Genomic DNA, 24,437 nt, shown 5'->3' on the forward strand with positions numbered 1-24,437 from the left:
ATCTTTTACAAGTTTGTTTAATTTTGTCACCTTCATAATCCAATTACTTATTTTGGTACATGCAAAATTAAAGTGAAGGGATTCAGCGGTTCATAGAATCCCTACAGTGCAGAAGGAGGCCATTCAGCCCATCAAGTCTGCACTGACCCTCTGAAAGAGCACCCCCCCCCCACCACCACCAGGGTCCAATCCCCCATCCCATCCCCATAATAGTACCCAAGGGAAATTTAGCGTGGCCAATCCACTTACCCTGCACATCTTTGGACTGGTTCTTACTTCTGAGTTTGCCTATTTGTGATAACACTGCAATGTGATTTGCTGTTTATCCTATATGATGACATAATTGTTGCTAGACTCCTACCTATCACTTTGGCTACGCACCAGATTCAACATGTCCAGTAAGATCTTTGTGGGCAACTTTCTTAAAAAGTCATCCAGGCAATTGCTCATTGATTCTGAAGCAGGGCTGTAATATTTATTCATTAACTGCGATGGTCCCTTGAAGGCCATTTCTCAAGTGGCACGCGGGCAAATTCAATGGGCGCGATTCTCCGCCCCCCACGACGGGCCGGAGAATAGCGGGAGGGCCTACCCGACATTTTTCCCGCCCTCCCGCTATTCTCCCCCCCCCCCCCCCCCGCCCAACTCCCGACACGAATCGCTGCCGCTGTTTTTTTACGGCCGGCAGCGATTCACAGCTGATAGATGGGCCGAAGTCCCAGCCCTTTACGCTGTTTTTACGAACGGCAAACACACCTGGTCTGGCCGTTCGTAAAAACGCCGGGAACAACTCGCTTTTTATAACCATGGCACCGATTGGCACGGCAGTACCACGGCCGTGCCAAGGGTGCCATGGGCCCGCGATCGGTGGGCACCGATCGCGGGCAGCGGGCCCGATGCCCGCGCACTATTTCTCCTTCCGCCGCCCCGCAGTATCCATTCGCGGGGCGGCTGAGGGGCATCCCGGCCCGCGCATGCGCGGGTTTCGCTCAAATACGCGATGACGTCATCCGCGCATGCGCGGGTTGGAGTCTTCCAATCCGCGCATGCGTGGCTGACGTCATATGACGCGTCAGTCGGCGCTAACTCCGGCAAGCGGGCTTAACGAAATTCGTTAAGCCCATGATGCCGGAGCTTACGGCGTCGGGCTGCTAGCCCCGACCGGGGACCAGAATCGGTTCCCGGTCGGGAAGGGGCGCGCTTTCTCCCGTTTTGGGAGAATCGCGCCCAATATTCCTAAGTCAATTGTAGATCAGTAAATTGTTAAATATTCCAGAAATCTTTACAGTGCAGGAGGCGGCCATCAAGTCTGCACTGGCTCTCTGAAAGAGCATTCTACCTAGTCTGACTGCCTTGCCTTATCCCCGTAACCTTGCACATTCTTTGTTTTCAGATAGCAATCCAATTCCCTTTGGGTGCCTCGATCAAGCCTCCCTCCACCACCCTCTCAGAAGGTTCATTCCAGATTCCACATCATCCTCTGGGTGGAGTACTTGTCCTCACATCACTTTTTCCCTTTTGGCCATTATTTGGAATCTGTGCCATCTAGTTCATGATGCTCTCGCTATTTAACAATGCAGGATAGGGGATAAATATTCTGACTTCAAGATGCTCCTTGGTTTCTCCTTTCTCTCTTTAAAAATTCAATTTTGCATTGGTCGCAAAGCAGTTGCCTAAAGGGGGAAAAAAATCTTCTCTCAGGGCTGTAGGATGTTCAGATTTCAGGAGTTAAAAGAGAAAATGGGGACAGAAACCTATTGCAATAGGTTTCCACAATTTGGGCCTTCCAGCAAAATAATAAATTAATGTACAGTACAGTTTTGTTTCGCCCAGTATTCCCTGCCTCATTGCGCTGCAGTCACGGGATTTGAGACAGTCAATTGAGGCAGACGCCATGAAAGCACTAAAATAAAAGTATTTGATGGATGGGTTGTGGTGAGAAAAGAGGGTGTCCCCAGCCTTTCTACTTCATTTCATTGTGTGTATGTGGAAGGTTCAAAGGCTGGAGGTCCACAAAAAGCTGAGACCATCTGCAGAGCAAAAGACTGGCAGGGGTGCCCACAAGGCCTGCAGGGGCTCTGGCAGGGATACCCAGAAGGCCGACAGAGCTCCCCAGCAACGGTCCCAGAAGCATGCTGAAAAGATGTTTACTCCCTCTTTCCTGCATTGTCAAAGTTCAAAAGCAAGTACTGTGGGTCGGGACATGCGGCCACTCTGGAGCTTCAGAAGGTGTAGCGAATCTCCATCTACATGGTGACTGTGATGATATCATGGTTGTGTTGTAATTCACTGATCACCAGGAGTCCCATTAGTGTATAAATGAATGTTAGAGTCAGGTGGCCTCAGACTGACTTGAGAGGTGTTTGTGCATCTTACTGTTATTCAGCTATTGTATTGTATATCGTTGACCCACAGTTAATGTTAATAAATCGTTTATAGCTTTAGTTACAAGTATTCTTGTGATATAAATCAGACCATCCGACAAGAACATGACATGGTACCAGGGCGAAATGGTATTAAATGCTGAGAAAAAACTATCTGCTTGCCACGAGGTCCACAGAGATTCAAAGACTTTGCAGACTGCAGGAATTAACAACATCTTTTAAGTCACCAATGAGTCTCAGATGTCATGGTGAATTTATGAGATCAATCAGATTTACGCACAGTAACGATGATCCTAACAGCGGCAGGGCCCGAAGCAATTGCTGCGTTTAATATGTTTAAATTTGCAAACGATGAAGACAGTAAAAATTTTAACAAAGTAATTCGAAGATTTGATGAACATTGCACCCTCAAAAAGTGTGAATTGTATGATTGCTATGTGTTTAGATCACATTTGCAGAAGACAGAAGAGCCCATAGATCATTTTATCACTGATTTAAAGTTAAAAGCTAAAACTAAAATTTTTCTGTGGTGGAATCATCCATGATTCATGACCAAATTGTGTTTGGTGTGAATGAAAATAAGCTGAGGGAACGGTTGCTAAGGGAATCGGAGCTGTCTTTGGAACAAACAGTTAAGATGTCAGCTTCACGAACTAGCAGCACAGCATTCTAAAATGGTTTCTCAGTAATGGCGGCGGCGTCTTGTTTCCGCCCATTTCGAAAAAAGGCGGGAAACTTCCAAAAGACACGGGAAAATTCCTGCAGCTCCTCGCACACCACAGATCAGGACAACGTATTTATGTGTAAAAGATGTGGTCAAAGGCACAAATTAAGACAGTGTCCTGTGTTTGTTCCAAATGCAAAGGAAAAAAAATCACTTTGCTCAGAATTGTCACTCTGAGCTCAAACCCAGATCAGTCAGCCTAATGGAAGACAGTCTCCAGTGATGAAATATCATTGTTTTTTGGAGTAATAACAGAAAATAATTTTTTTTGGAGACATCAAGAAATTCTCCAGCGCTTAAAAAAATGAAAACTGATGCTCCTTTGAAAATAAATGTGGTTGATGAGGACAAATGGCTGCTACCACTTGAAGTGAACAAAGTTAGACACTGATGCCAAAGTCAATTTCATCAGCATGACTGATGTAAAAATCTAAAAAATTTAGCCAATTAGAAGAAATCACAAAATATCTGAGATTATAATGCTTCAAGCATTAAATGTTATAATGCCTGTGACCAGAGTGTGGTGATGAAGAACAGTTATTCCATCCATTCTAAATTGTATCCAAGGGCTTAGATTCATTATTAGGTGATCAGTCCTGTGAAGAATTAGGTCTAATGCAGTTGGTATAGAGCATCCACAAAGGATTGGATCAACACTCCTGACGATTCTGAAAACATTGTCAGCAAATTCAACGATGTGTTCACAAGTTTTGGTACACTATCATTCACCTACAAGTCACAACTCAAAGAGGATGCAAAACCTGTGATACAGGCATCAAGAAGAGTCCCTGCACCTCTTCGAGATCACATCAAAATTGAGATAGACAGAATGACAAAATTAAAAGTAATCAGAAAGATAAAAGAATCTACCGATTGGGTAAACTCCATGGTTTGGGCAAAGAAAAAGAATGGCAATATTCGCATATGCATGGATCCTAAAGATCTTAACGAGAATATTGTCATGTGAGGGTCCCTTTAAGAAAAGTGTGTTTTATCAAATGGCTGCAGTGATGCCACTGTGTGGGTGGAGCTAGGCTGTGATTCTGTCTTTTACTTTCGTTTTGAGCTGGAAGCTGCTTTGTGGCTCTGGGATTTTTGGTTTTATTTTCAGTTGGGAGCTGCATTCAAACAAAAAAGGTGTATTTTTGGTCTCTCTCTCTGCATGCTAAAGAATGTCTCCAGATCACTTGATAACTTCAAAGTAATATCTGTTTTCTGTAAGGAATTCAAACGTACTGTTTTGTAGAAAAAGGGTGTTTGCCTTATGGATGTTGTTAGGAAAGTTATTAAGGGTTACCTATAGAGTACTGTACCTTTGGGGGGTATTTATATTAATAGTTGATAAGATGTTTACTGTGTGTTTATAAAATGTTAACTGGATTCACAGAATAAACATTGTTTTGTTTAAAAATACTTAAAATCTTTGTTACATAACACCTGGAAAGTGGGCCCTTGTGCTCCTCATAACCAAAATCTATTAAAAGCTTTAGGTCTAATATCAAAAGAGAACATGATCAAATACCAAAGCGTGAGGAAATCACATATGAGATGGCTGGTGTACAATTCTTTATGAAACTGGACGCATCTTGAGGTTTCTGGCAACTAAAGCTAGAGAAACAAAGTACAAAGTATTGCACTTTTAATACGCCATTTAGACAGTATTGCTTTCTGAGAATGCAGTTTGGCATAACTTCAGCATCAGAAATTTTTCACTGTGCCATGAAGCACATAATCGAAGGCATCAAACGTGTACATGTGTATGTGGATGATATCATCATTTGGGGCTCAACCATAGAAGAGCACAATATGAGGTTGCTTAAAGTTCTAACGAGCATCAGGCGAAATGGGCTTGAGTTCAACAAGCAAAAGTGCCAATTTGGAGTAACTGAGGTCACATTCCACATTCCTAGGTGACAAGCTCTCATCGCATAGCATTGAACCTGACGAGGACAAAATCCAAGCAATTCTCAACATGCCAAAACCATTTTAAGAGTGATGGGAATGATCAATTTTATAGGGAAATTCATTCCCAACCCATCAGGAAAAACAACACAGCTACGTGATCTCCAGCACATGACAACAGATTTCACTTGGACTGAGCAACATGAACAAGAGTGGCACTGTTTACTGGCCAGGTATAAACCAGGATATTGACAGGGTGGTCAGTTGTTGTGACACATGCCAGACAAATTTTAGCAAGCAACCAAGAGAACCTATGCAAATATCTGATTTACCTGTGGCACCATGGCAGAAAGTAACTTGGATCTCTTTCACCTACGAGAGAAATATTATTCAATAGACTATTTTTCAAACTATCTCAAATTGGCTCTCCTGTCAAGCATAATGCAAGCAGTTTAATACCACATACCAAGTCAATTTTTGCTAGACACGGAATTCCTCAAGTCATTCTGAGTGACAACGTTCCTTGTTCTAGCTGCAAAGAGTGGCAACACTTGGCAATCACGTATGATTTCAATCAAGTCACGTCGAGTCTGTTGTACCCACAAACTAATGGAAAAGCCGAAAAAGGTCAACATATTATTAAGCAATTGTTGAAGAAAGCAATGGACAGCCAATCTGATTCATAACTTTCACCATTGAGTTACAGAGCGTCACCATTGTCACATGGTAGATCACCAGCAGAGTTACTCATGAATAAAAGGTTGCGTACCATACTAGGCAAAGGAGGAGAATGCAGTGGCACTGCAGGAAATGCAAAACATTAAAGCAAAGCAAAGTCGTTCTATGATAGAGTGTCTGGAGCTTATTCACCTCTGAGTAGTGATGACATTGTGAGAATAGAAGATTCAGGCAATTGGTCGAGAAAAGCCATTGTACTTGAAGAAGCACCTCATTCCTACAATGTACAGACAGCGGAAGGGTGTTTTAAGAAGAAATCGGCACGGGCTCTTGAAAACCAGAGAAACCAGTTTTTGAAATTTTAAAGAAAACAAATTAATATTGTTAGACTCACAGGTTAATTGTATCACATGTAAATACACTGATCATAATGTTTTAATTTATTTCTTCAAAGGAAAGGGGATGTATAAATATCATGGTTGTGTTGTAATTCATTGACTGACCACTAGGAGTCTCATTAGTATATAAGTGAATGTTAAAGTCAGGTGACCTCAGGCTGACTGGAGAGCTGGAAGAGAGAGGTTGCTTGTGCATGATCTTTCTGTTTATGTTGTCTTGTATACAGTTGATCCACAGTTAATGTTAACAAATCGTTTATAGCTTTAGCTACAAGTGTTCTTGCCATGTAAATCAGGCCATCCAACAAGAGCATTAGAATGCCTGCTGGGCCGTCTCCTCTACACCTTAAAATAGCTTAGTCCCATGTGTTGGGTATGAGCAAAGGCAAGGAAAACTTCACATGTCTTCAAGTAAATAAGAGAGGCCCTCATATTAGGGTCATATTAGGAATACCAAACAAAATAAGGAAACCCTGAGCATTATTTTTAGTTAAATCAGTACAATAGAGACAAAAGGGGCAAACAGCAAGTTCTGGATTTCACGCAGGAGGTACTTCTTTCCTAAAAGAGCTTCATTTTAACTCATGCAGGCTAGTGGGCTTTGATTGAGTTAAAGTCACACACAAGAACTCTGGAGTCAGTTAGGTGCCATGAGATAAGGGAGGGCAAAAACAAGCCATCCCTCCCTCTGCTTCCTATGTCCTAAATCACGCAAGTCCCGTTTACTTACCACTCCTGTACTCACTGACCTGGATTGACACGCCTTCAAACAACATCAAATTACTTATCCTGGTTTTCAAATCCCTTGATGCCCTCACAAGCTCTTAATCTGCTCCAGCCCCACAAATCTCCTCAGTCTCTGCATTCATTTAATTCTTGCTTCTCCAGCATCCTGGATTTTAAATTGCTTCACCATTGGAGGCCATATCTTCAGTTGCTGAAACCTTAAGTTCTGGAATTCCTCCCTACATCTCTCCTTATGTGGCTTGGTGTCATTTTTCTTTGCACAGTTTTCCTGTAGAACATCTTGCGACTTTTCAGGCTCTGGAACTCCCTCCTTAATCTATTCATTCCTTTGTTACCTCTAAACATGATATTCTAATGCTCGACAAAGCCAGCCTTCCTTCCTCCATAAACTTCTGCTGTGCCTATCCTAACTCCTGTTCCTCCATTCGCCGTTCTCGGCCTGACAATACCTCGACTTCAAAATTCTTCTGCTTGTTTTCAAGTCCCTCTATGGATTCACAACCTCCACCCAAACTCTGTAACCGTCTCTTATCCTACAACCCTTCAAGATCTTTGCACTCCTCCAACTCTGACATCTGAAGTGGACAAGTAGCTTGAACCCTTGATTACTTGAATTTTTTTCTCTCACTGTACATTTAATTGTTGTTTAATTACCATCACATTTTGCCAAGACCTTGTTGTACAATTTCTATACAATTTTCCCTTCAGATAAACTGCTCAGTCAATAGTAAGTTTACACCAATACTACCAACAATTTCACTGGTTAGCATCCTATTTTATTTTTCACATTCCAGGAAAACATCATCAATTGGCCTGACTGCCAAACACTATCCTTAATTCAACCTCCGCTGATCAGAATCTTCCATTTTACCAATACCACAAACAACTGCAATTCAAAAAGCAAAAAACCCCAATTCATTTCGAACCATACCAAAATAAAATAGCTCATTTGCAATCTGTGTGCACAAACTCCTTTCAATCCTGACATGAAACCAAAGGCTTTCTGATTTCATAGTGAAGGATAGGTTCAACAGACACATGGCCGACGAGAGCAGCCATATATTGGGTTCGGAATCCTAAGGCATTTATGGATTGTCATAACATTTATCTACAATCTATTAGAGATTTACACGTGTGAAATACCGCAACAAATTAAATCAGCAGTTAAGCAAATTATGACAAACAAACCTGAAAAAGAGCTTGCAGTGTACGAACCTCAATTTGACCATATGCTAAAAGAAATGGGAATAATTCAGGCATTGTCCAAAACAGCATTGTTAAAATCTAGAGTCTGGTAGCCAGCATCCTGCAGCCCAGCATTTTACTGCAGTGATATTAACATGCTTGTTATTCCTAAGTGTAAACCTAAAGCCGATACAATTATTAATGAATTACCTCAAACCTATCTGTTGTGTCAGAGAGGGTTAACAGAGAAAAGTGTCTGGACTACGTATCTGCAGCCATTTAGTTCGACTATTTTTAAAATGGTGAAAACAAAATCTGAGAGTCCAAAGAAAAGCTAAGATCAACAACGTTTAAACGAGTCTGCACAATGCACAATGAAAGTGAAATATGCACACAGGACTGAAATTTAATCGAATAAATTGACATTCCCAACCAGACAAGACTCCTATTATTAAAATCTGGAGAGAGTTAGATCATGGATAGTTACTGACACAGGCTCCTTTGGGCTTCCAAATTGTTGCTGATTCAAAAACCAAATCAAAGTACAATTGCAAGTAAGGGGAAAATAATTTGGCAAATTAAGGTTGCAACAGAGACAAAAGCTTTAGTGGCTGCAAAACTCCAGTAAGCATTATTTCTGTCATAAAATGTTTATCCCTGGTATTAATTTATTGCTTTTTCCTTTGCCATTGATCTCTATGTCCTCCTTGGCAGCCTTCCTGTCTTGCCACCCAAAAGTCTTGAAGCATGTTTATCAGGAGGTACCACAACCCTGGAATATATGAGAAAGAAAAAGAAATCTCGCGGTTCCAGTTATTTCAAATCATTCAGAAAATAGCTCACCGCAGGAAAAAAGAGGAAATTTTATGTGGTGAGCCTCAGAGCCAAAAGAACTCACTGCTCCTTATCCCTGTAAGAAACAAAGATTTAAGTAGAAGTCGTACTACAGTACGGATTCCTCATTGAAAAGGAAGCTGGCACATTTAATTCCAATGTACCAAATATAAACTGAATTTAGTACCCCATGTATAACATTTCCAGGAAAGGTGTATCCAAGGTAAGAGCATTGTAAGCAGATCTACTTATTCTGGCCAGATCCCATACTTTGTCCCTTTTCTGTTCCAAAGATACAGATGTTGCTTATTTAACTGAACATTCATCTCTTAAGACTGGCTGCATTTCAGTCCAAGATGTTTATTTTACATTAAAAAAACAGAATTACTAATTTACCAGTTAAAAACGCGGTTGCGTGTGGCGTTACAGTGGGGAGATGAGCACACAGTGATAAGCTCGGAATATTCTCTCACTAGCACAATCAAGAACTCAGTACACAGATAATCAGACACTTGAATCTGCTTCGGGACAATGTGATGGGTGTAAACAGCAAAGCATGACTGCTGTTACAAATTCTATGATGTAAAAGTACATTACAGGTGGAATTTGACACTATTACCCACTCCACCCTCTAAAAGAAAGCAGGACCCTGCTGAGATGAGGGGGGGGGGGGGGGGGTATAAAATTGGATGCCATGTTATTGGCACCATGGTTGTCACCCCCTACTCCACTTGTATTTTACCAGTGGTAGAGTAGGCATCAGGCAGCCACCTGCTCTTGGGTTAACTGAGGCCCTTAGATGGCCAGTTAAAGGCAGCCAAAGGGTCTCTTCTGCTGCTGGGCCTGTGCTGAGAAATGTCCATACCATTTGGCAAAGCCACCAGGAAATGTCTGATGGACCTCTCGTGGACTAGACGGTGCCCAACTGAGACTCCAAACCCCTCCACAGTACTGACACCCCTCCCACCTCCCCTCTGTCCTCCCAAATTCCCCCACTGGCAACTGCCAACCTGGCTCTGATGAAACTGCAGACTTACTTGAACCTCTGGCTCCGTGGCTTCTCGACTTTGAGGGCATCCTATCGGCCCAAGTGAGGCCAGCACCCTAAGGGGTTTCTGGGGCCAGAGAACAGTTGGTCATTTGATAGTCTGGCAGTTCTGACAGGTGGGAATTATAAAATCATGGAATCCCGACAGTGCAGAAGGTGGCCCTTCAGTCCATCCTCTGAAAGAGCACCGTACTTAAATCCATGCATCGCCCAAACCCCCAAATCCAACCTAAAGTCTTTAACACCAAAGGGCAATTTAGTATGGCCGATCGACCGAACTAGCACATCTTTGGACTGTGGGAGGAAACCCACACAGACACAGGGAAAATGTACAAACAGTCACCCAAAGCCAGTGGAAGCATTGCCCAGAGCCAATTAATGGCCCCATTAAAATGCGTGGGACAACCTTTGCAAGTGGGAATGGCTTACATTTATTCCTTGATAAGGGCAGGAAAGAACTTGTGGTATAATCAAGGTTTTTACAAAGATAGAGATGTGGATAATGCAGATCAAAGCAGATGCCTTGTGTGTGTGGGTTATGGAACAAACAGCCTTGATGTGTTGGTTACGTCTTTTCTTCTTTACGCATTTTAAGCATTTGGCATTTTCAGCAGTTCAGTTACTATGAAATGTTTTTAAAGCCACGTTAGGGATTCAGTTTGGGCCCCGAGAACCCAGATTCAATCCCGGCCCCGAGTCAATAAACATGGGGAGTTTGCACATTCTCCCTGTCTCTGCGTGGGTCTCACCCCTACAACCCAAAGATAAGCAGGGTAGGTGGATTGGCCACACTAAATTGCCCTTTAATTGGAAATGTTTTTTAAAAAACAAGCAAGAGAGATTCAGTTTGAGAAAGTTCCACAGACTAACGTGAATCCACAAATGGAATGGTACTAAGAATAAATCCAGTGTTAACGGAGTACTCCAGTATTACACATTCTATGTACTGTGAAATGGTTAGTCTGGTCAACTATCCGCTTTATTTCCATAAGCATGTTTTGATTCAAATGCACTCTTCAAATCCTGTCTTTCTACAAAACAAAGTCAGTATATGTGTACTATCTTAAAGATAAAATCCTGCCATTTGCATCCTGGATAGTAGTTAATGAAAGGTAATAGTTTTAGGATAAGGGGCAGCAGATTTAAACACATTTCTTAAAATATATATACGCAAGTCTTCTCTCGAAGAAAATATTGGCATCAATACTGAAGGACGATGTGGTTTTTGATCTTCTATGCAAAGGAATCCACCGAACACCTTGACTTGTCCAAACCAGGATCTTTCTTGAATCACACGTGGTAAGATAGTGATATGAAACAGAGCAGGTTATCATGGAGTTTCTTTGTACTCCTCTGGAACCACCCCTAGCATGACTGTTCACCTGTATGTCTTACTACCATGGCCTTCAACCATCTGGTGATGGCCGAATGTGTCGCCACTTATGTGTGACTTCCTGATCACACGACCATGGTCTTGAGGACGCATGGTGTGTCTGCACCGCCCCTTACAGGTTGGAGCTCGCACACCATCCATCTATGATATTGCTTACAGGCATAGCACCACATCCCCCTTCCTCATAAAACATTAAGATTTGTTTACAAGCAACATTGATCTTTTAACTTTATACAGTCATGGTATTTGTTTTACTAGGGTGCCCAAAAACATGATATGCCTGGCCAGTGTCCATCTTTTTTGCACAATCATTATGCCTCCCACACGGATCAGCTCTGATCATTCCAGCTGTTGCCAGCCTCTACAACGACTGGTTTATGTGCTGGCCTCTTGTTTCTCTTCCTCTTTGCTCTGTGCCTTTGGAAGGCCTGGGTCCATGGCTGCCACACTTGTGTCACCAGCCTCTCTTTTTTTCACTTCCTGGTATGATGCCGTTTGCTGCTTCTCGTTGTTTCCATTGCTGGTTTGTTAGTGGGATGAGCTCGCTCTCTAGGTCTTCTCCTCTTTCTTTTGAGAATACAATGATGTAATTTCTTGTGTTTCTTGCTTCAGTGTAATGACATGGCAGCCTCTGGTGTGGTGCTGGATATTATCACGTGCTCAGAGATCTGCAGAGTTTCAGGTGGACCCTTGAGAGGCCAACATGTCATTATCAGGTAGAATATAGAACATACAGTGCAGAAGGAGGACATTCGGCCCATTGAGTCTGCACCGACCCACTTACGCTTTTGCGTCCACCCTATCGCCTAACCCAATAACCCCATCTAACATTTTTGGACACGAAGGGCAATTTATCATGGCCAATCCACCTAACCTGCACTTCTTTGAACTGTGGGAGGAAAACGGAGAACCCAGAGGAAACCCAAGCAGACACGGGGAGAACGTGCAGACTCCGCATAGACAGTGACCCAGCGGGGAAATCGAACCTGGGATCCTGGCGCTGTGAAGCCACAGTGCTATCCACTTGTGCTACTGTGCTGCCCGAAGTGACCACACCCATTTCTGCAGCCTCACTGACATGTTGGAGCGCCTCGATCCCTGGATGAAGGTTGGAACTGGGGCAACAGGTACTGCCCCTTCTTGGCTCACTGGAGCATCACTCACTTGTTCTTCATCACTCGAGATTTTGATGCTCTCTAGTCGTGATGATCATGACATTAAGTCATATTGGTCAAACTCAAAAATGTGTGCATGATCTGTGGAGCTGCATATTGAGATTGTCATCAGCTCTTCCTCTGGGTCAGTCTCAAAGTTGCCTACTACTGCAACACCCAAGTTACTGTCATCGCAGTCGTTATTAATGTCTTCTCAGTCATTGTCAGTGTTGTTGATGATTTGGAAATTAATTACAGGAGGCGTTTCGAAGACCTGGAACAAGTCACCACGTACCTCTTTGGCCAGTTTCTTCACTATTGGGATTATTTCTTCCATTTCTGGCTCGGTCAGTGGCTGATCCTCCGTGGTATCAGCAACTTCAATTTTTAAGTGCGCCATCTCCGCGCTCCCGTTCTTCTCAGCATCCAGTGTGGTCTGAGGGTCCCCCGTGACCACCTCCTCATTCCTTCCAGACCACCAGAATAGCACTTGTGTCTTTTCATTGAGCACGTCTGCGCTGCTGGGAAAGAGATGTAAAAGGAGTTCATACTGGTCTTCATCTATCTCACCTTCCATGCCATCACTTTCTGCATCATCATCAAAAACTTTGAGCAGATATTCGTAGTAGTCATCATCAGATTCAGCATCGTCTGCAGTGATCTCTACTGTAAAATATAACATTGCATACGGAATCGCACAGTAAGATGCCAAGTTGAAATTCAGCCTCGAGTTTGGCCGTCGAACATTGGCTTAACATTCCACGCTGTGGAACTTCAGTGGGACCAAAGAAGTTAAAGAACGATTCATTTGATACAGTTTTCATCGCTGTTCTGTGAGTGCTTCGACATTGGATTTGTTTGAATTGTTCTCATCGTTACATTTTTTCCCTCCCTCCAGTCGATCTTGCAATCTGTGCAATCCATGATTTGTGGTTCAGCGAAGAATGATTTAAGTGGCCACAAGTCCAACTGATATATTTTTGTGATCACCTCATGTGTGAAATACCCATTAGCCTCGAATATAAACTCCAGAGTGAAGCTCCATAGCTTCCCATGCTCTGTCCATTTAACCTTCACATCTTGCAGATGCTTTAATACTTCATGCTCCCGTATCATGTCACTGAGCCTATCCACTTTCTTGAAGACTGTTCAGCAGAATTGTGGAATGCTCGCTGGCTGTTCCGTCTCTTTGTCCGATTTGTCGTCCTCCATCTGGATTTCTTCCGAATCCTCATAAACCGTGCACACTGTAATATCTTGTAGGGATCTGAAGTATTTAGGTGACCAGCCATCTTCTGGGACACAGTCTCTCAATTAACTTCAGGGAGTCACATGAATCTGCTCCTAGGATGGAGTCAATGTCCATGTCTGCAACATGAAACAGTAGTGTGTACCTCATGTCTGCCACAGATAGCACCAGTTCACAGACACCAAAGGCCTCCATTGTTCTTGTTCCGAAGTTCACTGGCAGCCCTGGCTGATCAACGGCTTTCTGCTGCACATTCAGCTTTTGCAAAGCAGACCGACTGAGGAGGTTGACTTTTGTTTGAGAGTCAAAGTCACATTGTAATAGACAATTGTTCAGTATCAACATCAATTTCATTGATTTAAAAGTTTCCGGAGAGTTCTTACTAGCTTCAGTCTCCATTAAGATTTTGTTTTCATCATTCTTTTTTGGACTCTTCTGGTTCTTCGCCGTGATGAAATCGATGAAAAATTGTTCTTCGGTATTTATCCACCAATTGCATTCACTGATCTTGCATGGTTCATTGTAGAACGCTCAAAACATTGTTTTACAAAATGCCGAATACGGCCGCACTTGGAGCAGGACAATGCCGGGGGGCATCTCGAGTGCCACACTTTTGGCAGAAGACGATGACAGCGGCTCCTGTCGGTAGTTTAAAATGGTCGCCCGTACTGAGACCGTGCTTCTTCATGACGTGTATCACAGCACTAATGACACTGGCTTCATCTTCTGAGTAGGCGCCAAATTTTTTCAAGTAAAGTGTGCCTAATCTCTGTGCAGCTATCTCGCCAGCCTGACAAATCTTTACTGCCTGTTCCAGCACCAAATCTTCTTCCCGCAATAACCTTTCCCGGAGTTTATCATTAGCTACACCAAAGACAATTTGGTCACGGATCAACAAAGATTTCAGGCTGCTGAAGTTACATAACTGAGCCTTCAGTCTCAAGTCAGTGACAAAACTGTCAAATGATTCACCAGATTTTTGGTTAAGCATACAGAACATGTATTGCTCAAACGTGTCATTCTTTTTACGGGAACAATGTTTATCAAAGTGCCTCACGACTTCCTCATATTTCTTGCGATCCTCCTCACTATCAAACGCAGTTCAATCGCTTGTGGACCTGCCACCGTTAGCACCAATGCGATTCGCTTTTCATCAGGCTGGGCCTAGAGGCCTAGGGCCAAAACAGAGAGTTTGAACTGCTGTTTGAACAGCTGCCAATTTTCATCTACATTACCGGATATCTGAAGCTGGTGGGGGGGCTCTCTGTCCATCTATCTCGAGCTTCAGCATCTTCAAGCACGTTGAGTTTCCTCAGGCTGCAGTTTACCAGATCAGTCCGTCAGCCAATTGACTAATGTCCTCACTGCCGTCGTTATCTTTAAATCTTTAGCACTCTTGGTACCATGTTGTGTTTGGTCTTCTCTGCCTTGCGAAGGAATCCACCAAACACCTTGACTTGTCCAAACCAGGATCTTTACACGTGGTAAGGTAGCGATCTGTTACAGAGCAAGTTATCATGGAGTTTCTTTGAACTCCTCTGGAACTACACCTAGCATGACTGTTCACCTGTATGTCTTACTACCATCTCCGACAACCCTCTGGTGATGGCCAGATGTGTCTCCACTTATATGGGAGTCCCTGGTCACATGACCACGGTCTTGAGATGGCATAGTATTGCGGTACCGCAAGCTACAGGTTGGAGGTCGCACACCATCCATGATATTGCTTACAGGCATATCACCACAGTCAGTGCAGCAACAAGTGTCTTGAAAAGATATTTCATTCATACTTTGCTTCATATCGACTTCCGATTAGTCTAGTAATAAAGTAATGAAAATGAAAAAAAATGAAAAGTACAGAATAAAATCATCACAACTGTATTCTAATCTCCCGAATATTGTTCTATTTTACCTGTCTGAGTTGGGCTATAGTTACTCTTTTATAAAGATAAAACTGAGGATTATTTATAAGGACATGGAACCAGCATTTCAGTGCGCTTGTAATAAACATCCAGTTCATATACTTTATAATCAGCCTATCTAGATTTGAGATAAATTCTACTGACTGATATGTAACATCTTTTGTTTATGTTGGATTCATCCCAGCTTGGAGAGACATCTTGGAGCTACTTTTGTTTTCTCTTTGACGATAGTTTGAGGCATTTCCATTAAAACAGATCTATGGTATCTTTTTTCTCCCTATAAATTGAACTAAAAGGATAGCTAGGCAGGACTGTGGGGAAAGAACAAGGAATTGGGCTAAATGGATAACTCATTTAAAGATGCAGCACATGACCAATGGCCTTCTGTGCTGTATAATTCTACTATAGCTCTACTATATCCAGTTGTGTCAATTAACCTACTTTATCTTTAGAATTGAAATATTCCCATTTTTTCTCTTGTAACATGGTCAGCCAGATCATTACAGCATTGTCCTCATGTCTGCTGTCCATCCCCATCCACATTCTTCCAAAGAGAAACCTCACATACCAGTACAGCCATAGGCAGGTACACCAAATGGGCAATTTTAAATGCAATTTATTTCTGTTAATTACTACTAGCGAGCAATCACTGCTCTGAACTCTCATCTTAAAGCATAGTCTGGACGGTGATCTCTGGGTCTCTTCAGACTGACTGGTATTTTTTCTTTCATCAAGTGTGATTTGTTTCATTGCTCTTCTGAGATTTAAACCCCAAAATATTTGAAGTCAGAAACAAATAAGACAGCAATGATAAAGGTCATTGCAAGATGGGTCAAATCACAAATCACAGGGAATCCTTCAGACATGCCTTAAAAATACTTTGGAAATAGTTGAACTCGACACCTGGAAATCTTATTGACTTTCTGTAAAAAGGTGAGTAAAATACATTAAGGAATGATGTGGATGAACTGAAGAATGTCTGGCTTCAGGGAGAACTATCATGTTATATGAACATTCCTCTGTCAAAATTCTGCTTGTATATACTCAAAAGAATGTACAACGAGATAACCAGACCTTTGCTTACCTTCACAATCTTGATTTATAACCTAATGAAAAGACAGATTTGTTGACCAACCTGAGAAGTTTGTTCATTTTATGGCAGTAACATTAACTGGTATATCTATTAAATAGAAAAAGACTTGCAATTGTATCGAGCATTGCATGACCTTAGGATACCTAAAGCATTTTGTAGTCTATAAAGCACTTTTGAAGTGTAGTCAGTACTATATAACATATAAACCGTGGGTCTAATTCATGCAAATCATCGTCCCCAATCAACAATGTGAGAATAATCACTGATCTGTTTAGAGATAAATATTTATCAGAACACAGGGGGAACATCCCTTCTCTACTTCAAAATAGTGCCATGTGATCTTTAACATCTGTCTGACAATGAGAATATTAGGAATAGGAGATGGGCATATGGCCCCTCAAGTATGTTCCACCATTTAATAAGATTATGGATGAACCTCAACCTCACTTTTACATGTGATTCCAATATCTTCAAAAATGTAAATGATCTCATCCTTGAACATTCTAAAGCACTCAGTGTCCACATCCCTTTGGAGTAAAGATTTCACGACCCTCAGGAGGTGAAGAAATCTCATGTCAATGTTAAATAGCTGACCTCTTGAGCCTGAGCCCTCATTCTACTTTCTACAGTCAATAGGAAACATCCTTTCACCAACTGAAGCAGCCCATATCCATAGACAGCAAAATCTGGACAGATAAATGGCAAGTAAAATTCACACCACACAAGTGTCAAGCAATCATCATCCCCAACAAGAGAGACTCTAACCATCTTCCTTGACATTCAATGGCATTGCCATCACTGAATCCCTCACCAGTGTCCTGGGTGTTACCATTGATCAGAAACTGGACTGGACTAGCTGTATAAATATGGTGGCTACAAGAGCAGGTCAGAGGTTTGAAATTCAACAGCAAGTAACTCACCTCCTAACTCCCTAAAGCCTGTCCACCATCTACTGTACAGTGCACAAGTCAGAAGTATGACAGAATATTCACCACTTTCCTGGATGAGCTTGGCTCCAACAACACTTAAATGTGACACCATCCAGGAGAAAGCAAGCCACTAGATTGGCCCCCATCCGTGACCTTAAACATTCATTCACTCCAGCAAAAAATGCTGGCTTGCCAGTGATGTACACATCCCAAGCAAGGATTAAAAAAATCATCAGATCTGTCTAGCCCCCTCAGAATTTCATCTATTTCAATTAGATCACATCCCATTCTTCAACTCCATAGAGCAGGCATTTTCAAAGTCGGGGTCATGACCCACGGCTGGGTCGCATGCGGGTGTCGGGAGGGTCGCGGAGCTGTCCGTCGTGGTGCTCCCGATTGCGCAAATTGGTGCGCAACAGCCGGCTTTTAACAATGCCAGCTGTGAGCAGCCTTCAAAATGACGGCCGCGACCATATAAAAAACTGCAGGCGCACTGCGCATGTGTACCTGCTCATCGGTGCACATGGGCAGCACCTCCGTGGTTCTGCGCATGTGCACCAATGCGCAGGCACACGTGCGCAGTGTGCCCGCATTTTTTTTATACGGTCGCAGCTGTCATTTTGAATGCCGCTCGCAGCCGGCATTGTTAAAAGCCAACTGTTGCGCGCAAATTTGCGCAGAGAAGCAGGAGATTTAAAAAAAAAATTTATTGTAATGTTCCTGCCTGAAGGGAGGCAAAGAGCAGGTCACGCACCAGAATGTCGACGTCACGTGCTTTGGGCACGATTGCAATTCCTCCATTTTGTCAGCAACAAAAATTGTAAGAAAAAATGGTGGGTCGCGAAGGTTGGCCAGCGTGGGTCGCTGGTTGGTAAAAATGGGTCCCCGGAAAAAAGTTTGAAAGGCACTGCCATAGAGTATAGACCTGTTCTGCTAAATCTCTCCCCAATGGGACAACATCCCAGCAATCAATCTGGTGAACCTTTGTTGGTATATTCTTATTTGCAAAGTCTAAAAGCGTGCACAGTAATTCAGGTGCAGTCTCACCAAAGTTCTGTGCAATTGCAGCATGACTTACTCATTACTTACTCAAACCCCTTTGCAATAAAGGCCAGTGTACGATTCATTTTCCTAAATGCTTACTATACCTGGATGTAAAAAGTTTGTGTTTATAATGCAAGGATACCCAAATCCCAATAAACATCAACATTTAAGAATTTCTCACAATTTAAAAGCTTTTTTTTTCTATTCTTCTTACCAAAGTGAATAAACCCATATTTCACTCAATTCTCTATATTCTTGCCCACTCAACAAGATTCTGTGTCATAGAATCCCTACAGTGCAGAAGGAGGCCATACGGCTCATCGAGTCTGCACCGAACCTTTCAAAGACCACCCCACATAGGCGCAACCCCCGCATCCTATTGCTGCAAGCCCAGCCCAAGGGGAAATTTAGAACAGTACAGCACAGAACAGGCCCTTCGGCCCTCGATGTTGTGCCGAGCAATGATCACCCTACTTAAACCCACGTAACCCGTATACCCGTAACCCAACAATCCCCCCATTAACCTTACACTACGGGCAATTTAGCATGGCCAATCCACCTAACCCGCACATCTTTGGACTGTGGGAGGAAACCAGAGCACCCGGAGGAAACCCACGCACACACGGGGAGGACGTGCAGACTCCACACAGACAGTGACCCAGCCGGGAATCGAACCTGGGACCCTGGAGCTGTGAAGCATTGATGCTAACCACCATGCTACCGTGAGGCCATATTTAGTATGACCAATCTACCTAACCGGCATATCTTTGGACTGTGAGAGGAAACTGGAGCGCCTAGAGGAAACCCATGCAGACACAGGGAGAATGTGCAACCTCCACACAGTCATCCAAGGCTGGAATTGAACTCAGGTCTCTAGCGCTGTGAGGCAGCAATGCTAACCACTGTGCCACCTAGTTTTGTATTATTAGTAAACCTGGACACATTCCATTTGGCAGTGTCATCCGAGTCAGCAATGTAGATTATAAATAGCCTCCCCAATGATGCCTGCAGCACCTCACCCGTAACATCCTACCAACATGAACAGGATTCATTTATTCCTATTCTCATATTTTATTTCTTAACCAATTTCCTAAGCCTGCTGTTATAATACCCCCTAGTGAGCCCTAATCTTGTTCAATAACCTTTCATGTGGCCCCTTACCAAATGCTTGCTAAAAATCCAAACCTACCACATCCACATGTTCCCCTTTATCCATGCTCTTAATTACATCCTCAAAAAATGTATTAGGTTTGTCAACAATTATTTCCCTTTCATAAATTTAAGTGTCCTGCTACTACTTCCTTAATAATGGATGCCAACTATCCCCTCAATATCTGATGTCAGGTCGAATGGCCTGTAGTTTCCGGTTTTTGCTCTTCTTCTATTTCTCTTCCTGACAAAGCAGGTATTAGCTTAACATCTCATCTGAAAATCAGCACCCCTGACAATGTAGCACTCACTTAGTACTGCATTTGAGCATCAATTTAGAATTTGCATATCTAGATAATGGAAAAGTATTGTACAAAAATAAAAACTCAAAATGGTAACTGATGTTATGTAATACTCAAAACTACCCTTAGAATCAAATTAATACTGCACCAGATTTTGCATGTCCAAAGATGTGCAGGTTAGCGGGATTGGCCATGCTATATTGTCACTTTGTGTCCAAAGATTAGGCGGGGTTAGGGTGGGGGAGTAGGCCTTGGCTGTGGTGCATTTTCAGTGTGTCAGTGCAGACCCCGTGGGCCGAATGGCCTCCTTCTACACTGTAGGAATTGTGTGATTCTGATGGGTTATTTGCGCATAGACTGAACAGTAATTTCAGGTGCAGTGTTGATGCACAGTTAAATGCCGAAATCAAAAAGTTGTTCAGATGAGCCATTTGCCATTCTTCTTTTTCTTGAGTTTTCAGCCTGAAGGGAAGTCCGACCCACGATCTCCACTTCAGGTAGGCCAAGGAGGCACATCCTAAATCTCCAGCCATAATGTTGGCGCTAGTCTAATCCACGCCAGCCTTCCAGACAACTGAACCAACCAGTCCCCCAAAATGTTCTGTAGATAGATGCATTATCTGTAGCTCCATAACGTATATGCATCTCATAGCCTGGAGCTATGGATATGGATGGTAAAGGCCCCAATGCTCCATCTATCAAATGGCTGACCAAGAGTCTCTCCTGCTTACTGCCTGCCATTGGCATGTTTTGGAAGATTACCAGTTAATACTTGCCCTGTCATGAACACATCTTACTTGGACATCAAGTGCTGGGGTGGGACAGGGACGCTACCCACCGTGTCACAAGACCTCCATGTTTATCATTAGCTTTGTAGAAATGGAATATAATCACATCCAAGATCATGAAGTTGGTGTATTTGCACATGACTTATGAACAGAAAACTCGGCACAGAAAGTTAAATCGCATCATTCCAAGTGCAAGTATCTTTTTAATGGAAATGATAAGTGTTAATTATTAAGAGTCAACCTCACTGGCATTGAAAATCAATTATTGCGGAATTTCAAACAAGAGCAGGAAATGCAGGACAATCTCAACAAGTCTCACAGCATCCGTGGAGCGAGAATGGAGCTTAACATTTTGAGTCTGGATGACTCTTTGTCAAAGTTTCTGATTTCAGCATCCGCAGTAATTTGCTTTTATATTGTGGAATTTTGTGTGAATTTTGTAGTGAATTTTGGTTAGAGATTTTTTAATGCAAATTTTAAAGTATTCTAAACTTCCTTTCTGCCTTTTTATCCAACCTTTCTTTCTCAGCTCTATTTCTCTTTCTATAGCCGATTTGAAATTGAATTCACTCAGTCTAATTTACATTTCCTTTTCACTTACTGAAAGCTTGTTGTTTAAGCCTTACATCCGATTGGTGAAGGAGATAGACATGGGTGTCTGCTCTTTTCACTCAGGAACTCCAGGCAGCCCATCTCCCTGCCTGTGCTCCCTTCCCAGCTCTCACTTTCAGCAAGTTGCCGGTTAAAAAACAAGTTTGCAAACAAGTCCAACTAATGGCAGACCTGGTTAGATGCCCGTCAACAGCAGATTATGGCCCAATCACTGAAGGTCGCATCAGGGGTTATGCACCCCAGAGAAGAACTGTCCCTTGCCAGCACTGAGTGCCATCCCCAGTTTCATTCACACTAAAGCACAATGCAACTCACTCATTCCACTGACACTTATCAGTTCCACTTTGTGGCCACAGCATTCATTTAAAAAAAAACTGCAGATCCAAATGACTGATGAAATGTCCATATTCTTTCAAAAGTAAGAAAAATAACTTAAATATATATAATAAACCTACGAACCATACAATGGAATTCCACTTTTTCGTCCAGTGCCCGAAATAAACGGAAGTTTCCATAATCATGCAGTTATTAATACCCAGTTTGCACCAAAGTCTGATTTTCCTCTCACAAATATACTCACAAAAGAACCAGCTGTAGAACCCGAGTATTTTTTAAACTCTCCAATAACAATGTTCAAAAGAAACATGCAAACTTCTTTGAAAGTCATGAGGCGTTCGTTTAAAAAAAACATCTGAAAATATACTTGCTGCATATTTCCAGTGTTAAGACACAACAGTGTGGATGTGGCAAATAAACAGAATGCTCCTTCGTTCGGAGCACACTTGGGATGCATCACGACTTGCCCCGTTTATTTTGATCGCCCTCTTCGCACAGAATCTTCTAGAACGGCTGCAGGTTTTGGGCTTACAATCAGTTTACCAGCTGCCAGCGTACACAATAAATATTGACAAGCTGAGGGACAGAGAGAAGCGTCTCTTACCCCCCCCCCCCCCCCCCCCCAAGAACTCTCAAATGCTGTGTTTTGTTCATGCCCTGGGAGGAGTTAACTTTCGACACCGACATTTAATTCGTGTGGTGCTCTTGTGTTTTAACCTGGTGAAAGCGGTGCTTTAACCTGTGAGGATTGCCTCAGTTGGGACGCGGTGCCTGGTCCCAGTCTCTACAGCGAAGCCAAATCTGAATCACAACTCATCCGACTTTGAAACGTGTCTGCCGTCCACACTGCAAAATGTTTACGTTGAGATGATCATTGCAAACAATATTTGTGAAACACCACCACCTACCCCCCTCCCCAAAAAAAACATTAACTTGACTGGAAGAGATGTTTATATTCGGGTCACAACTTTTAATGTAAATAAACATACATAAATGCACGTGAAGAACTGACCGCACTCCGCTACTTGTTGAGCTGTTACTCACAGGCAGCTCACTAAACACCAGGTCCACTTTTCCTTCAAATAAGTTTTGACTGGTTTGTCGAGCTTTCCGACCCGACCATCTCATCATTCACTCGCGAGTTATCAATCATTCATCACCATTTAGACCGGTATCCGCATTCACTATTTTCAACATAGGTACATTCATATGGGGCTTTGAAGTTCAATCTGGACAGATTTCCTGGGCAACTTTTGAAAAAAAAACAGCTTGCACCGTTTGGTGGCGTTATCCCACACCAATATAATTTGTTCTCGGGCGAGCGAACTGACAACCAACAGGTATCTTAATCCGCTTTTAGTCACAACATTTTGGATCAAAACGCACCCCAAAGCCAGCAGCAACATTCGCTCGGCTGCATTACTGCCTCGTGGAAAGTTAGTTGCAAAGCAGAAAACAAAACCAAACACTAGAAAGAAAAGTGTGAGGAATATCAAACTTGATTTTTTTTGTGTGTCTGTATGTTTGTGAAACTTTCTCACCTTTACAAATTCCCGTCGAGGGTCCCCGGTCAAGTCCGGAGCTGCTCTCGCCGTCCTCCCCTTCCTCGATGCCGGCCAGGTTCTCGCTGCTCACACACCACAGTCCCGTATCACACTTGGAGCCCGGCTCGCCGCAAGCTTCCCCCTCGCGCCTGGCACACACCGGGCAGCAGCCGCAGGCTGACTCCAGCAGCCGGCCAGCGGGGCAAGCCGGCAGCTCCCCGCACCTCTCCCGGCGGCAGGGCGGGCAGTCCCGGCTCCGTCCCCAGCAGCTGGACCACAGCAAGCAGACCGCGAGCAGACCGGCACCCTCGCACCGCTTCTTCAACATGACCAGCCCGAAGATAGAGAGAGAGAGAGAAAGTCAGACTGCTAAAAAAAACAATAAACTTTCTTTAACCTCTCCCTCCCAAAACAAATAAATCTGAACTCCAGAACCTTAGTGACACTTAAAAATAATATAACACAGTGTAATCACTTTGAAACAAGACCATTCCCTTCACAATAAATGATTTTTTTAAATCTCATGAGGAATTTTCCTCTTTTTAAAAAAAAATTTCCCCTCACTTCCCCCCTGACTCTGAAGCTCCTTGTTTTGAAGGCGCTGTCAGAATGGTCACAGCTTTAAGGGGCTGTGCATTGAGTGAGGCTGGAGTGTGAATGTCTCTCTCCTGCTCCCGGGTTGCCCGCTCTCTCTCTCTCTCTCTGATTGAGCCCAGTCAGTGACGCGCTCTGACTGACAGCTCCGCCTACCCGCCTGCACCCTGCCCACCAGCGCCCCCCTCCCCTTTGCCCTGCCCCTCGCCTGCCCGCACTCACACGCCTGGCCCCGGGGGGAGGGGGGCGTGGCTTCTGTCGCTGAGCTCCGGTGAAGACTGAAGCCCCGTTGTCAGCACAGGGATCACACCCAAGTAGCCTAACCGCAGGGCGACTTTGTTCCTTTTAGTTTATGTTTGATCCAAGGTTTCACTCAATCTTTGTATCCCCCCCCCCCCCCCCCGCCCCCCACCACCACCATAAAGGAG

The 24,437-nt window shown here is 43.3% G+C and overlaps 1 protein-coding gene across 2 annotated transcripts in view; it reads right to left on the reverse strand.

Moving 5' to 3' along the window:
• LOC119957184 (cysteine-rich motor neuron 1 protein-like) overlaps nt 1–24,099 on the reverse strand; it is a 345,653-nt gene extending 321,554 nt beyond the window's left edge. For both annotated transcript variants that reach the window (XM_038784996.1, XM_038784988.1), the window contains exon 1: nt 23,413–24,099. In XM_038784996.1, the coding sequence (XP_038640924.1) occupies nt 23,413–23,743 (331 nt within the window). In that variant the 5' untranslated portion in view covers nt 23,744–24,099. The remainder of the gene's footprint in view (nt 1–23,412) is intronic.
• Nucleotides 24,100–24,437: the final 338 nt, after the last annotated feature.

Source organism: Scyliorhinus canicula, chromosome 2 (assembly GCF_902713615.1).
Source record: "Scyliorhinus canicula chromosome 2, sScyCan1.1, whole genome shotgun sequence".
Taxonomy (NCBI): Eukaryota; Metazoa; Chordata; class Chondrichthyes; order Carcharhiniformes; family Scyliorhinidae; genus Scyliorhinus; species Scyliorhinus canicula.